The sequence below is a fragment of the Musca vetustissima genome, unplaced genomic scaffold (genome assembly GCF_032173495.1).
Source record: "Musca vetustissima isolate MV318-11 ecotype Yass unplaced genomic scaffold, APGP_CSIRO_Mvet_v1 utg189519, whole genome shotgun sequence".
Taxonomy (NCBI): Eukaryota; Metazoa; Arthropoda; class Insecta; order Diptera; family Muscidae; genus Musca; species Musca vetustissima.
In genome coordinates, this window is record NW_026879616.1 from 9,734 (window position 1) to 26,537 (window position 16,804).

A 16,804-nucleotide genomic window follows, 5' to 3' on the forward strand; every position below is an offset into this window, starting at 1 on the left:
GAACCTCAGCATCCTGCGTCCCGTGCACAAAAAAGGAGACAAGACGATATGTGCCAACTAGGAAGAAGAACTGAAGAGTCCGATGACGATATGGGCTTTGCGCTCTTCGATTAAACTGGACGACACAATGGTTTGTTTTGTTTTTACTACCATCAACAAAAACAACAACTACGAAGAAGAACCCGAAGAGTCCGATGACGATATGGGCTTTACTCTCTTCGATTAAACTGGACGACACAATGGCTTCATACCTGGCAAATCCACCATTGGCAAAATTTTCACTATGCATCAAATCCTACAAAAGACCCACGAAAAATACATCGACACATTCCAACTATTCGTCGACTACAAAGCCGCATTCGACAGTCCTATCCGTTCAGAGGTGTATAAAGCCATATCTACGTTCGGCATTCTTGCAAAATTAATACGGCTATGCAGGATAACTTTAAGTGGCACAAGGTCAGTAGTTTAAGTCGGAAAGAACATCTCGGAGCCCTTCAATACCGAACGAGTATTCAAACAAGGTGACAGTTTGTTGTGTGATTTTTTAACATTCTGCTGGGAAAGGTTATACGAGACTCAAAGGTGAAGAGAAATTACACTCTGTACACCAAACAACACATGTTACTCGCCTTTGCCGATGACATCGGTATAATAAGTCGAGTATTGCGAGCCGTAACAGCCACCTTTGAAAAAATTGAGAAGGAGTCTGCCATTGTCTGCATTGAGCTGCAGCGACTACGTTGGCTAGGCCATTATGTGAAAATGGATGAAGATGCCCCAGCCGAAAAGGCAGATAAAAGCGAACCAGCTGATGCTTCACGCAGAAGGGGAAGGCCAAGAATACGTTGGAAAGATCAAATAAAAGACAACATTGCCAAAAACGGTTTTTCAAATTGGAAAAACTGCGCAAAATACCGACGCGCCTGGAAATCTTTTCTAAACTCGGCTTAGTAAATAATTTGTATTCCCTAAAAAAATATTCTTTAAAAAATCCACGCCTCTATAGTTTGCTTTACGAAAAAAAAAATATCCTTTTACGTCACCCTAGTTGATCTGCTAGCCATTATAAACTAGTTTATTTCCATTCGAACATCTGCAAATATTCCTCTATACTGCGGTTTGTCCATCATAATTATATATAATTTTATTTATTGACTAAAAGTAATATCTAACGGATATGCTATTGGTTCATTCTATTATAAGGTAAAGTGATTTAAAATTCCAATTTCATTTCATATGAGATAAATATTTCCATTCCAATTTGCCTTGTCCTCAAAAAATGTTAGAAGAAGAAGATGAACGCTACTTTGAAGATCTCGTAAATCTACCCTATGGACTACTTAAAACTTTGGGTTATGATTTCCCCGCTAAGTATCGTCCTCTATGGATGAGAGGACTAATGATTATCTATTTCATCCTCTGTCTAATATTCTGTTCAATGTTCACGTATTTTACATTCGACCTCGCTATTTCGGAAATAGCTGAGGGAGCTCACGATTTACCCTTGCTGTTGCGTTTAATCGATCATATTATTTACAATGTTGTTGGCATTTTGAAAAGTTATTTTTTTCTACGTAATATAAAATCGATGACGGATATATATAAACGATTTCGCGATATTTACCCTACCACTCTCGAAGATCGACGGGCATATCGGGTAAATGACTACCATTGGCCGAAGTGGATAACAACAATACTCTATTGGCAATTAGTTACCCTTTTGATAATTCTATTTTTGCCCATGGGAGAAGCCTTTATCGAATATTTTGGAGCCCTAATAAAAGTCGGTTATGAAAATGCGGAATTTGGTTATTATCGCATGTATGCGGAGACCACCTATGGTATTAGTCATTATAATCCTTTGGGCTATATCATCGTCTATATATTCGATATGATGAATTCTCATTATTCGACAGTTTGGATGATAGTTCCGGATATTTGGGTTGTTGGTTTCTGCCTGCAATTGTGCCAGCATTTCGATTATATTTCAAGGACTTTGGAAAACTATAAACCGCAGCAAGAAAACGAACAAAAAGATCTGAGGGTTTTGGCAGGATTGGTCAAGAAACATCAGATTGTATTGGAGTAAGTAGGCAATTAAAATTAAATAGGCGGCCTATTGTCAAACCTGGTATAATGGCTGTCAACGTTATAAGAAATCATTGTTGACCATTATGCGTCGAGCTCAAAGGCAGAGTGAAATCAATGCTGGTGGTTTTCAAACCACCAATTTAATGGCATTTGAAGCGGTAAGCTGGATGAGATTTTTAGATTTTTCCAAGTTAATTTGTTGTTGGTTTTTTTAAAGGTTATGCGTATGACCTATCAATTGTTTGCCATATGGAGTACTATGATGGGACCAAAATAGACAGAAATTAAATTAATATTATTTTTTTAAATTAAAAATATTAAAATTCTTTAAATTTATTCACATTTAAAATTTATTATATCCAACACCTGTTTATTTTATTATTGTAGCCTAATAGTATGCACCACACATTTTAAATATATTTTATTTATTTATAAATTAAAATAAATGCAAGTTGTTTTCATAGATAACTGTCTAAGTCTGGGAAGAATGAAAATAATCGTTCGAAGAATTTTTGGGTAACTCCATAGCATTATTTTTATGAAAATAATATAAATAAAAAAGCACAACAGTTTTAAAATTTAAATTTTATTATATTGTAGTGAATATTATTAAAATTTAATTGTGCAGTAAAAATGAATAAGCTTGCATCAAAATATCTTCTCCTTCAAATGTTTTTATCGAATACAGCATGTTTCAGTACAGCAAAGATACGATAACTTTCACTCATAACCTAAAAATATAGTCATTTTGTTAAATTTAATAACAATTGATTCGATGCGACAATTTCTTGGATCAGATTTCCCTCAACTGCCCCTTACCTAACAAAATCAACATCTCTCAGTCCTTTAAAAATATTATTTAAAACAATCCGCGCCTCTATAGGCATGGAAAAAATCGTAAATAATTAAAAACAGTTGCTCCTAATTCGGATTTGTAACCACATAAGACATTGGTGCGTATAAATGGTGTCACAACGTATACGATAGGGATGACAGAACAATATACAATATAGAAAGGAGTATACTTGTTGTCATAATGTATACGACAGGGTAGTCAGAGATTTCAAATAAAATTTTTTACTATTTTTTAAGACCCATTGAGGCGTGGATTTTTGAATAAGATTTTGTAAGACCTATAGAAGCGTGATTTTTTTAAATAATATATTTATTTTCAAGACCTATATGCATGTATCAGCGTACTGAGAATCTGGAAGGAGCATTTTGAAAAACTTCTGGTATCAAATAGTACCGGTGAAGAGGATACCCAAGAACCAATAATAGATGACGGTATAGAGTGTATACCACCAAGGTGATGTCCGAATAGCAATCAATCGGCTGAAGAATAATAAAGCAGCAGGTGGCGATGGGTTACCAGCCAAACTATTCAAGACTGGTGGTCAGATGCTGGTAAGGAGCATGTACCAGCTGATTAGTACAATTGGGCTCGAGGAATGCATGCCAAATGATTGGAACCTCAGCATCCTCTGTCCTGTGCAAACGAGACAAGACGATATGTGCCAACTATAGAGGAATAAGTCTCCTTCCCATCGCATATAAAGTGCCATCCAGCGTGCTGTGTGAACGACTGAAGCCAATGGTCAATGACATTATGGGACCATACCAATGTGGCTTCAGACCTGGCAAGTCCAACATTGACCAGATTTTCACTCTGCGCCAAATCCTGGAAAAAACCCACGAAAAACACATCGACACATACCACCTATTCGTTGACTATAAAGACTAAACTGCGAAAAGTCCAAACATATGGTGGTATCAACGCTCAAGACGTACAGCAGACTCGGACCAACTGTGGAACTTGAGAACTAAAGCTTCGAGGTAGTGAACGAATTTATGTACCTCGGTACCGCCATAAATAAAAATTAATGACATCAGTTTTGATATTCGGAGAAAGATAGTGTTGGCCAACAGAGGCTACTATGGTCTGAGCAAACAACTCAAAAGACCACTTCCCGCCAGACTAATCTCACACTCTACAAGACGCTGATACTACCCGTGCTATTATATGGATCTGAAGCATGGGTACTTACGCAAGCAGATGAGGCAGCTCTTGGAGTGTTTGAGAGAACAATTCTCCGAAAGATCTATGAGCCGATCTGCGTTGACGGTGGATATCGCCGTCGAATGAACCATGAGTTGTACCAGCTGTTCTCGGACATCGACATTGTTAGACGTATTGAGCTGCAGCGACTACGTTGGCTAGGTCATGTTGTGAGAATGGATGAAGATGTCCCAGCCCAGAACGCATATACAAGCAAACCAGCTAATGGTTCACGCAGAAGGGAACGGCCAATAATACGTTGGAAAGATCAAGTGGAAGATAACATTGCCGAAAATGGTCTTTCAATTTAAAAAAACTGCGCAAAAGACCGACGCGCCTGGAAATCTTTTCTAAGCTCGGCTTATGGAACGAAAGTTCTGTCACAAGCCAGCTAGGTAAGTAACTATAAAAATATTGTTTAAAAAATCCACGCCTATATAAGCCCTGGAAAAAATGTTGTTTAAAAAATCCACGCCTATATAAGCCCTGGAAAAAATATTGTTTAAAAAATCCACGCCTATATAAGCCCTGGAAAAAATATTGTTTAAAAAATCCACGCCTATATAAGCCCCGGAAAAAATATTGTTTAAAAAATCCACGCCTATATAAGCCCTGGAAAAAATATTGTTTAAAAAATCCACGCCTATATAAGCCCTGGAAAAAATATTGTTTAAAAAATCCACGCCTATATAAGCCCTGGAAAAAATATTGTTTAAAAAGTCCACGCCTATATAAGCCCTGGAAAAAATATTGTTTAAAAAATCCACGCCTATATAAGCCCTGGAAAAAAATATTGTTAAAAAAATCCACGCCTCTGTAGGTCTTGAAAAAATCTGCCTTAAAAACCGATCCACAGAAATTTCCTCTCGTAAAAATTATTTATTCTAAATCTTACCATACGAAATGCCCCCAAGGAGATTGGACTCAATCCATAGGCCGTCAATTTCAGTGATTTTTGAGCCCGAGTTATAATCACCAAAACAGATTTTTTATATGCTGTGGAACCATTGTACCAGGAATGATTATAGGCTGCTGTGGCAATATTTTCACTCTACAAAAAATTATTAAAAAAAATCTTCTTCTTAGACTAAAATTTACTCACAGATGACATCAGTTTCTGGCCATAGTGACAAATCAAATAATACTGGCCAACGGTACAGGGCAGAAAGGCAGCATATTCCAAAAGTTCCCGGCCCACTCCTTGAGTTAGGGTATAAATACCGGCACAACAAATTGTGGCAGCTGTCGAGATTAAAATCAACAGCAATTGGACACCAAATACAGAGTTGATATCGTAACCAATACTAGAGGATGGGGGAGATTAATTTTCTTAAAAAAATGTGACCTTATTTTGCAACTTACTTCAATAGAATCTGATGTTTTCGAGAAAATCCTGCAATAAATTCTAAATCTTTAGACGGATTTTCCAAATCCGGTTGATAGTGTTCCAAAGTCCTGATTAAATAATTGAAATGCATGCAAAGTTGCATGGTGTAGCACAGCAGCCAAATATCTCCACAAATATTTGAAATCACAACAAATTGGGCATGCAGCAGTTCGAGGCTATAGGTGAGTAAATATGCCGCAGGATTGCGATGATCAAAACTATAGGGGATATCATAGAGTTTGTTATAACCAAATTGGGCATCAGCCACCCCACCCAAACGAGCAACGCTGATTATATAGACAATGACACTTTCCATTAGCGGTGAAATGACAATAAATGCTACCGCTCCAATATAGAAATAAATTACGGACAACATCCATTTGGGCCAGAAGAAGGTGTTAACACGATAGTCCACCCTTTCTCGTCCCGATTTCGGATAGATTTCCTTTAACATTTGATTAATGGCGCCTGCATCCAGGAGACGTCTTTGATATGCCAAATATTTCATTGTGGCAAAGAGACCATAGTTGAAACCCGAAAGTAGCCGCAAAAATAGTGTCAAATTGGGTATCCCAGCCAGGGTCATTAAAATGACCTGCTTCGAAATGAAATAGAAACAATAGAGGTGACCAGAAAATACCATCACTGCATACAAACGCATGAGGTAAATTTGCCATTTTGGACGTTGCAGATTTTCGGTAAAATCCCGACCATAAATTTTCATTAGAATATTTGGTAAATGGCAAAAATCTTGAAAATCTTTTTGAAAATTCGCCTCGGATTTTTTTACACAAAGTACAGACATTTTGTCTTCTTTAGGCACGCAACGAAACTATGAAGTAGTTATCGAAGGTCCTCACGTTGAGGACAATTCCACACCTTTCTGACTATTAACGAACTCTACAAAGCTGTTAGAAGGCAACTTATGAATTAATAATAAACAAATCACTTCAGTCGCACCTAATAATTAAATAAATAATAAAAACAATTGCTGTAAATAATTAAAAACAATTGCTTCAAATTCGGATTTTTAACCACAGAGGACATTGGTGCGTATACATGGTGACATAACGTATACGACAGGGGTGGTAGATCTATCTGCTATCTAGAATGGCGTATACTTGTTGTCATAATGTATACGACAGAGTAGTCAGAGACTTTAAATAACATTTTCTTACTACTTTAAAGACCAAAGAAGGCGTGGATTTTTTTAAAAAATATTTTTTGAAGACCCATAGAAGCGTGGATTTAATAAATAATATTTTTTCAAGACCCATAGAAGCGTGGATTTAATAAATAATATTTTTGCAAGACCCACAGAGGCGTGGATTTAATAAATAGTACTTTTTCAAGACTTATAGAGGCGTGGATTTTTTAAATAATATTTTTTCAAGACCCATAGAAGCGTGGATTTAATAAATAATATTTTTTCTTGGTCCTTAAGGACTACTGAAGGCGTGGATTTAATAAATAATATTTTTTCTTGGTCCTTAAGGACTACTGAAGGCGTGGATTTAATAAATAATATTTTTTCAAGACCCATAGAAGCGTGGATTTAATAATTAATATTTATTCAAGACCCATAGAAACGTGGATTTAATAAATAATATTTTTTCAAGACCCATAGAAGCGTGGATTTACTTAATAATATTTTTTCAAGACCCATAGAAGCGTGGATTTACTAAATAATATTTTTTAGAGGCGAGGATTTTTTAAATAATTCCGCTTTTTAACCACAGAGGACATTGGTGCGTATACATGGTGTCATAACGTATCCGACAGTGTTTCAGAGACAGACAGGGTAGTCAGAGATTTTAAATAACATTTTCTTACTACTTTAAAGACCAAAGGAGGGGTGGATTTTTTAAATAATATTTTTTGAAGACCTATAGATGCATGGATTTTTTAAATAATACTTTTTCAAGACCCATAGAGAGGTGGATTTAATAAATAGAACTTTTTCAAGACCCATAGAGGCCTGGCGTGGATTTTTTAATATTTTTTTAAAGGCGACAATTTTTTAATAATATGTTTTGGAAAATATTTAAGGAAAAGAAAGACATTTTCGAAAATTCCGAACAGCTATGTAAACAGATAAACACAAAGTCATAACGACAATTAAAATTAGACCCAATTTACAGTTAATTTAATTTTTTTTTTTCTTCTTCAACAATTTATAGAAATGAAGAAGTTCCGCAAGCATTCCCTGCGTAGCATAAAGGGTGCCTGGCTAATTAAAAAAAATTGAAATTATTCCACAATATTAAAAGAATATGTCTGTCTACAGTAAAAGGCATATTAAATGATTGCTTAAAGAATGAATAGTTGGAATATCATTTTACTTCGATGGGTTAGGGAATGCAAACCAGGACAAATTTGGAACCAATTGAGAGGATTTTTTAAAGAATATTTTTTAAAAGGATTAGCAGATCTTCAGACCTTTTGGATCTGACAGACCTTTAGATGTGGAGAATATATTTCAAGGATTGCCTGTCCTCTAGGCGTGGGTTTTTAAAGAATATTTTTTCCACAATTGCCAGTCCTCTAGGCGTGGATTTTTAAAGAATATTTTTTCAACAATTGCCAGTCCTCTATGCGTGGATTTTTAAAGAATATTTTTTTAAGGATTGCCAGGCGTCTAGGCGTGGATTTTTAAAGAATATTTTTTCAAAGTATTAGCAGACCTCTAGGCGTGGATTTTTAAAGATTATTTTTTCCAAGTATTAGCAGACCTCTAGGCGTGGATTTTTAAAGATTATTTTTTCCAAGTATTAGCAGACCCCTAGGCGTGGATTTTTAAAGATTATTTTTTCCAAGTATTAGCAGACCTCTAGGCGTGGATTTTTAAAGATTATTTTTTCCAAGTATTAGCAGACCTCTAGGCGTGGATTTTTAAAGATTATTTTTTCCAAGTATTAGCAGACCTCTAGGCGTGGATTTTTAAAGAATATTTTTTATATATATCGTATATCGTATTCCCTAAATCATACCACACACACCACCATAATGGACACAAGTATAATGTCTAAGTGGTTATGTACCGATAACCACTAATGAATGACTGAAGAAGACGACCAAAGTGGGAAGACCACAACCGCAAAAAGCAGTTCATAAATTTATTTCATATGATTTGCATACTCTGCTGAATCGAATCTAAGGCAGCCATGGTAGCAGAAAAATACCAGGGCACAGCCAACCACAACAACATTAAGGAATTCCAATTGGAAGAGTGAGAAGGAGAAGAAAAAGATGAAGAGGTACTACAATAAATGAGTGATATCGAAGAAATTACATTACAGATGGAAGTCTATCAACAGTAGCTCGAAATTATAAAGCCACTATAGGGCGTAAAGACAGAAGATGAAGGCAAAGTTGTGGGGATGTGAGACACGTAGGCCCATCAACAATTGTGGGGCGGACAGACAGACATACCGACTTACTTCACAATGAATGAAAGAAAAAGGAACCACTCAATAAAACTTTATATGAACTGTCATAAGCAGGCAGGCACACATGAACCAGATAGAACCTTCGAACAATGGAACAACAGCAGAAGCAGTGTTAAGCATATAAAATTCCTCTAGGGAGTCACAGTCAGAACAACAGCAACAACACTACCGACTTCTTGTAATTGTTGAATCCATTGTTGTTTTAGTTGGTGTCAATGTTAAATTTGTGCTGATGTTTCGGTGTGGGTGGGTGGAAGGGTATGGAGGGGTGTGGTAATTGTTAAATACATCATCATTGTCGTCAGAGGCGACGTCGACATTTTCGTAATCAGCAACATTGCAGAAAGTTATGAGTTCTTCCACTACTGGTAATAAAGATGACGACTGTCTGATGTCTGTTATGGTGAACTATCAGTGAAGAGATATTTGCAATAAGTATGCACATTAAGTTAATAATAGGGTGTAACGAACAAGGCGTAGATTTTTTAAAGACTAGTTTTTCCACAAGCCAACAAGGCGTATAAAGGACCACGATCTGCGAATCTGCAATTGGAATGTGCGCACGCAGTGTTCGCTTTGGCGGATGTACTCAAGAAGTGCAAAGCCAATATTATTGCCTTACAGGAAATGCGATGAAAATGGACTGGTAAGTAAATCAGATGATAACGCCCTGTATTAGAACTGTCATGAAACGAGACATGAATTTGGCTGCGAATTTATGGTTAACAGGAGAATAAAAGACCTCGTCTCCAGATTCACTCCAGTAGATAAGGGAATTGCTATAATCCGTATAAAAGCGAAGTTCTTCTACATCAGTCTCATTTGCGCCCATGCTCCGACCGAAGATAAAGATGAACAGACCAAAGACATATTTTACGAGCGCCTAGAAACAGCCTATGACCGTTGCCCTGGCCATGACATTAAAATTCTGCTAGGAGATTTTAATGCAAAAAATCGGAAGGGAAAATATCTTTGGCCCCACCGTCGGAAAATTCAGCCTCTATGAAGAGACATCAGACAACGGCATGAGGTTGATTGACTTTGCGGCAGCAAAAAATATGGTAGTTAGCAGCATCAGATTCAAGCATCTCGATATACACAAGGCCACTTGGATTTCTCCCGATCGAACAACGAGAAATTAAATTGATCATGTTGTGATAGACGGAAGGCATACATCCAGTGTTTTAGACGTCCGATCGATCCGGGGAGCGAATATCGATTCGGACCATTACCTAGTGGCAGCCAAGGTACGCACTCGTCTATGTAGCAGCAAAGGTGCGATATAACGTATCACGGAAATTTGACGTCGAAAAGCTGCAAACACAAGAAATAGCAGAAACCTACTCCGCTGAACTTACCCAACTGCTTGACGAAAGCACCCCTTGTCCCAATAATAACATAGAAGCACAATGGCAGAGAATTGTCCACTCCCTACAAACTGCAGCAAAAGCAACACTTGGGTACCAAAGACCACCATCAAAAAAACCGTGGTACGATCAGGAGTGTCGTAATGCTATTGATATGAAAAACGCAGCGTATAGGGCAACCCTGCGGACAGTAGCAACACGTAATGCGATGGAGAACTATCGGGAAAAAAAGGAGAGAGGAGAAACGTATTTTCAGAAAAAAATAAGAAAGAGAAAGAAAAATGTGAGCTTGAGCAAATCGAGATGTACAGAAGTCAGATTAATGTCCGAAAATTCTACCAACGGGTAAAACACCTAACCGAAGACTTTGGTGCAGGCACATCCTCCTGTAGAGATAAAGAAGGAAACCTGGTGACAGATACAGACAGCGTGCTGAGGATTTGGAAGGAGCATTTTGAAAAACTTCTGGTATCAAATAATAACGGCGAAGAAGATACCCCAGAACCAATAATAGATGACGGTATGCACCAGTTAATTAGTACAATTTGGTAAGAATAATGCATGACCAATGATTGGAACTTCAGCATCCTGTGTCCCGTGCACAAAAAAGGAGACAAGACGATATGTGCCAACTATAGAGGAATAAGTCTTCTTCCCATCACATATAAAGTGCTATCCAGAGTGAATGACTGAAGCCAATGTGAACGACTGAAGCCAATGGCCTGGCAAATCCACCATTGAAGAGATTTTAACTCTGCGCCAAATCCTGGAAAAAAACCCACGAAAAACACATCAACACATTCCACCTATTCGTCGACTATAAAGCCTCATTCGACAACCCTATCCGTTAAGAGGTGTATAAAGCCATGTCTGCGTTTGGCATTCCTGCAAAATTAATTCGGCTATGCAGGATAAGATCAGCAGTTAACGTCGGAAAGGACCTCTCGGAGCCCTTTAATACCGAACGAGGATTCAGACAAGTTGATAGTTTGTCGTGTGACCACTTTAACATCCTGCTGGAAAAGGTCATACGAGAGGCAAAAGTGAACATAAATGGCACTCCGTACACCACACAGCATATGTTACTCGCCTACGCCGATGACGTCGACATAATGGGTCGAACATTGAGAGCCGTAACAGCCACCTTTGAACAAATTGAAAAGGAGTCTGCAAAAGTGGGTCTGGCAGTAAACGGCGAGAAGACCAAGCTGATGGTATCAACGCGCAAGATGTCCAGTAGACTCGGACCAACAGTGGAACTTGAGAACTGCAGCTTCGAGGTAGTCAAAGATTTTATATACCTTGGTACCGCCATAAATAAAACTAATGACATCAGTTTTGAAATTCGGAGAAGGATAGTGTTGGCCAACAGATGCTACTATGGTCTACGTAAGTAGTTCAGAAGCAAGGCCACCTCCCGCCAGACCAAACTCACACACTACAAGACGCTGATACTACCCGTGCTATTATATGGATCTGAAGCATGGGTACTTACGCAAGCAGACGAGACAGCTCTTGGAGTGTTTGAGAGAAAAATTCTCCGGAAGATCTATGGGTCGATCTGCGTTGATGGTGAATATCGCCGTCGAATGAACCATGAGTTGTACCAGCTATTCTCGGACATTGACATTGTTAGAGGTATTGCGCTGTAGCGACTTCGTTGGCTAGGTCATGTTGTGAGAATGGATGAAGATGCCCCAGCCCAGAAGGCATATAAAAGCGACCCAGCTAATGGTTCACGCAGAAGGGGAAGGCCACGAATACGAAAGAAAGATCAAGTCGAAGACAACATTGCCGAAAATGGTCTTTCAAATTGGAAAAACTGCGCAAAAGACCGACGGGCCTTGAAATCTTTTCTAAGCTCGGCTTATGGAAAGAAAGTCCTGCCACAAGGCAGCTATGTAAGTAAGTAACAACAAGGCGTGGATTTTTTAAAGAATATTTTTAAGGACCATTTCATTTCACCAGCTACTTGATATTGACACACATCATTATTTAAATATTTCGTATTTATTTGACTTTAAATAGAAATATTTTTATTTATTTTGGTGTTCTATTAAAATTTGTAATGAATTTGGCCTTCTTTAATTTTTTTTTTTTAATTTTTCAACAGTATTTGCATAGGCCACACAGACAAAAGGCATAAATAATTATTATAAAAATTCAACTCTACTTGGAAAAAAAAATTACAAATTTCTCAAATCATTGATGATTTTTTATTACCCCGTTTTTATTGTTGTTGGGCAATATTTCGTTGCTGTTGTTATTTTTGTATTATAGCTTTTTTATCATTCTTCTGCCGAAAGACAAAACATCTTTTAATTGAAATCATTTATATTCGTTGAATAAATTATAAAGAAATTGATGAAAAAGTTCATGCCAGGCAGTCAAATTCTGTTTTTTGTCGTTTCATTTTCAATGAAGAACAGACCCACTATTGACTCTCCCATACGCATAAGAAACGAAGAAAAACCCATTGGCTTTTGACGACAGTCAAGCATTTCATCTCATTTATTCGATTAAAGTATATTCTGCATCGTTTTGCCTTCACTGTCTTCGTTCATAGTTGTTCTTCAGTGCTGAAGAAGTAACATGACTTGAAATTGACACAAATGACAGAGTCATAAACTTGATGTACATTTTCTTCATTCAATAGCAAAGAGATCACTCATAGAGCAGCAATTCCACCAATCATGTTGGAGAAGAGGAAATTGCGAAACAAAAGTTGGGAATTATTAGTATAGAAAAAATACTGAATGGAGCACACTAGACAAGCAAGGCGACTTTATTGCACCACATAAAGTCAACCATACCCCCATTCAATGCAACAACCACCATCATCATCGTCATCGATTCACTCCACCCAATTCAATGACAATTTTCACTTTATGATTATATTTAATTTGTTCGGTTCTTTTTCGCTTTTATTGGTTGTTAGAGAATTTTCTATAAATTGTTATTGCGGTTTTTATAATTATCGGTGAGTGATAAGAACAACAGAAATGAAATGTAGTTTCACTTTTATAAGAGAGAAAGTTAATTAATGCGGACTTAACCTCTAAAGTATAAATGGAAGTCAATAATGAATTCCTTAAAAGAATATTTGCAATGGATAAAATCGTCATACGGAATTTGTACTTGTTAAGATGTTTGTTTTTATACCCTACACAACTATGTTGTCAGGGTATTATAGCTTTGTGCAGCCCCAAAAGTTTGTAACGCCGCGAAATATTGGTCCTAGACCATCCTTTAAGTATACCTCGACTAGTCATATCTCGTCATATCTCGACTAGCTGAGTCGATCTAGACATGTGTGTCCGTCCGTCCGTCTGTCCATTATAATTTGTAAACACGGTTATGGACCAATCTTCACGAAATTTTGCATGTAGGATAGGCTCTGGCCAATGAAGACCCCTATTGTTTTTGGTAAAGATAGGTTAATATTTAGGGGATGAAATGGTCCAAAAACTTTATTTTTGTCTGATTTTCTGGTAGCTCCAGAGGCCGCAATTGTGGCCCAAATATCGCGATTTTTTAGAAGGAGAAGGGGCATACCTGTTTTGATAAACATCGGTCAATATTTACAGGGTCAAATGGACCCTGACTTTTGTGTGAAAAATGACAAAATTTGTATTCTATGGCATATATATTTAACCCTGAAGGACATATACCCAAGAAGTTGATAGTATATCCAAGAGGAGTGGTTGACCTTTAAATTGATGCCAATTATATTGTCGTAAGTACTCGGATGTGGAAGCTACACTTAAATATTTACAGGTGCTTACGTATTCATATATTAATTAGTAACGCATTACCACACTATAGGGCGGAAATATAGCGCTGATCGCGTTGAAATTTTCCATGAGGATCCATGTATGGTCAAGGACAACGCATATAACTTTCGGTGATGATCAGATAATAATTTTGGTATGAACTGGACCGATAACTTAATTTTTTGTATTTTTTTCCAGTCGATCCACAATCCACAAGCCACAATTGAAAGCCGAACATCGCAACACAACCCACGATGAAGGAAATATGGCCAATAAATTAGAAGGGTTGTACTGAATATTAGTAATATTGGTTGACCTCTAATCGGTCAAGAGTGTGCAAATATCGCGAAATATTGCACAATCTCCGAATATAGAACCACAGAAAGTAAGAGATTCGTGGAAGTTGTGTAGGGTATCATATGGTCGGCCCCGTCCGACTATACTGCTCCGCTCACTGGTTTCTATTGTGGGAGAGGATTGGACCAATGGATCCTATATTCTGAATTGATCTAGGTTTAATAAAAGTAAGAAATAAAAGTAATGGGGGACCCATTGGTCTACCTGAACAAGGCTTGGTAAAGATAATAGATTGTACAAAGTTTCGTTAAAATCCGATAGTCTGTTTGCATGTTATTACCAGAAGGAGTTGACCGATATTCTCCATCTTCGAACTTAAACAAAGTTTGGAAGAAATATGAAGATGTGCAAAGTTTGAATGAAATCGATTATTCCCTTCGAGAGTTATCGTGCGCACCAGCCAGACAGACGGACATGGCTAAATCGACTCCAAACGGATTTGATCCAAAGAAACATGTGGTCTAAAACCAATATTTCGATGAGGCACATTTTCCCCGTATCAAAGTGTATATACCCTCATTAGCCATACGGCTGAGGGTATAAATATTGCAATGGGTAAAGTTTGGGAAGAATTTTTTATGCTCAACTCTGCACCCTTTTCAAATAAACTTCAAACGAATCGAGGGCAGATCAAAAAATGTTTACCACAGTTAACCCGAGCTGTGCTACCGTGACCACATGGTCACACTCATAAGACGATCAATAAATCATCTAAAAAACCTGTACCCGAACAGTGGTAGTGTGAAAATATGGCCACAACCCAAAAATTGATCCTGTCGATTATCCTGATAAAAAAAGGATACAAATCAAATTTTTGGATTCAGTGACCCACAATCTAGTTTCGTCCCAAAATCCGAAAAAAAAAATAATTACAGCACTAATCGGGTTAATGTTTTAATTACATGACCACAACTGTATACGCAAAGTTAGACGCCTTCAATATATACACGTTCATTTGCCAGTCGTTTGGAATTTACCGGAGAAAAGTAAGAAAGTACCGTTATGTGGACACTATACCAGAACGTGGACCTATATAATGAAAAAAAAAAACTGCGAAAAAATTGTCCACCCATCAATAACACAGATTGTCAAATCGCTTGAAAATGCACTGTTTTAGATATTGCGCTAGCTAAATTGGCATAGCTATTTTGAGGTATTACAGACATAATAGAATGGAATTAGCCGGATCGTGACCTATGTCACTGTGACACAAAATACAGCTCAAGCTTTGGGTGTGTAATATTTGTTATAGGAATGGAAGCCCTCAGGGAGTACATTACGAACTTAGAAGGACATTCGCCATAGGTCAAATTTTTGGCTAGAAGTTCATGTTTGTTTGAGACTCCTTGGAGATTATAATGGGATCTATTTCGGAAGAAACGTTCTGATTTATATTTAGCAAACTGTCGATGTCTTGACAATAATGTTTCCCATTCGATTTGAAGAAGCAACATTTTTGTAAAATGTGTCCTCTCTTTCTATCTAGAACCCTTGGGCGTTTTCTTCGTTTTATTTATTTAACCGTAAACTACATACCACAAGACGAGATTTTTTATCTTCAAATATTCTACAAAATTGTGCACGGTGTGTGTACAAAAAATTTATAGATGTTAATAAATATAGTACAATTGGTAGACGAATTGCGCTAACATATAACCAGTGAGCGGAGCAGTATAGTCGGACGGGGCCGACCATATGATACCCTACACAACTACCACGGAACTCTAACTTTCTGCAGATCTATGTCTATTTGCACCCTCTTAACCGATTAGAGGTCAATAGCTCCTATTTCTTGCCATGACATCTTTTTCGAATTATGTTTTATATCATAACATCCATTTTTTTCATTTTACACAGAAAGGTCTTGGTTGACTTGACCCGCTGAATAGTGACAGATCATTACAAAAGCCTTTCAAATTAGTTGGCCAGATTAATTCTCCAGTGTAACATTCTGCTTATAATTGTGGCATATAGATCGACATAATCATCACCGCAAATTGTAGGCGTTGTCCTTGACCATAACCGGAAACTCATGGAAAATTTAAAAGCGATCAGCGCTATATTTCCGCCATCTAGTGTGGTAATGGGTTACTAAATAATATCTCAGTACATAAGCACCTGTAAATATTTAAATGTAACTCCCACATCAGAGTACATACGACAATATAATTGGTATCAATTTAAAGGTCAACCACTCCTCTTGGATATACTATCAACTTCTCGAATACAATTTTTGTCATTTTTCACACAAAAGTTAGGGTCCATTTGACCCGCTAAATATTGACCGATCTTTATCAAAGCATGCATATTCTCTTGCC

At 37.3% G+C, this 16,804-nt stretch overlaps 2 protein-coding genes across 2 annotated transcripts; one reads left to right on the plus strand and one right to left on the minus strand.

The window, feature by feature from the left end:
• Positions 1-1,282: 1,282 nt before the first annotated feature.
• Positions 1,283-2,092, plus strand: LOC133324619 (odorant receptor 49a-like). The gene has a single exon (XM_061533455.1). It carries the CDS (start codon positions 1,283-1,285, stop codon positions 2,090-2,092), a length of 810 nt encoding a protein of 269 aa, XP_061389439.1.
• Positions 2,093-2,759: 667 nt separating this feature from the next.
• On the minus strand, positions 2,760-6,303 carry LOC133324620 (odorant receptor 49a-like; the record flags this gene model as incomplete). Its single annotated transcript, XM_061533456.1, has 4 exons — positions 2,760-2,825; positions 5,049-5,204; positions 5,256-5,457; positions 5,516-6,303. Coding segments are annotated over 4 exons (1,212 nt in total), but the record flags the coding sequence as incomplete, so codon positions are not given.
• Positions 6,304-16,804: the final 10,501 nt, after the last annotated feature.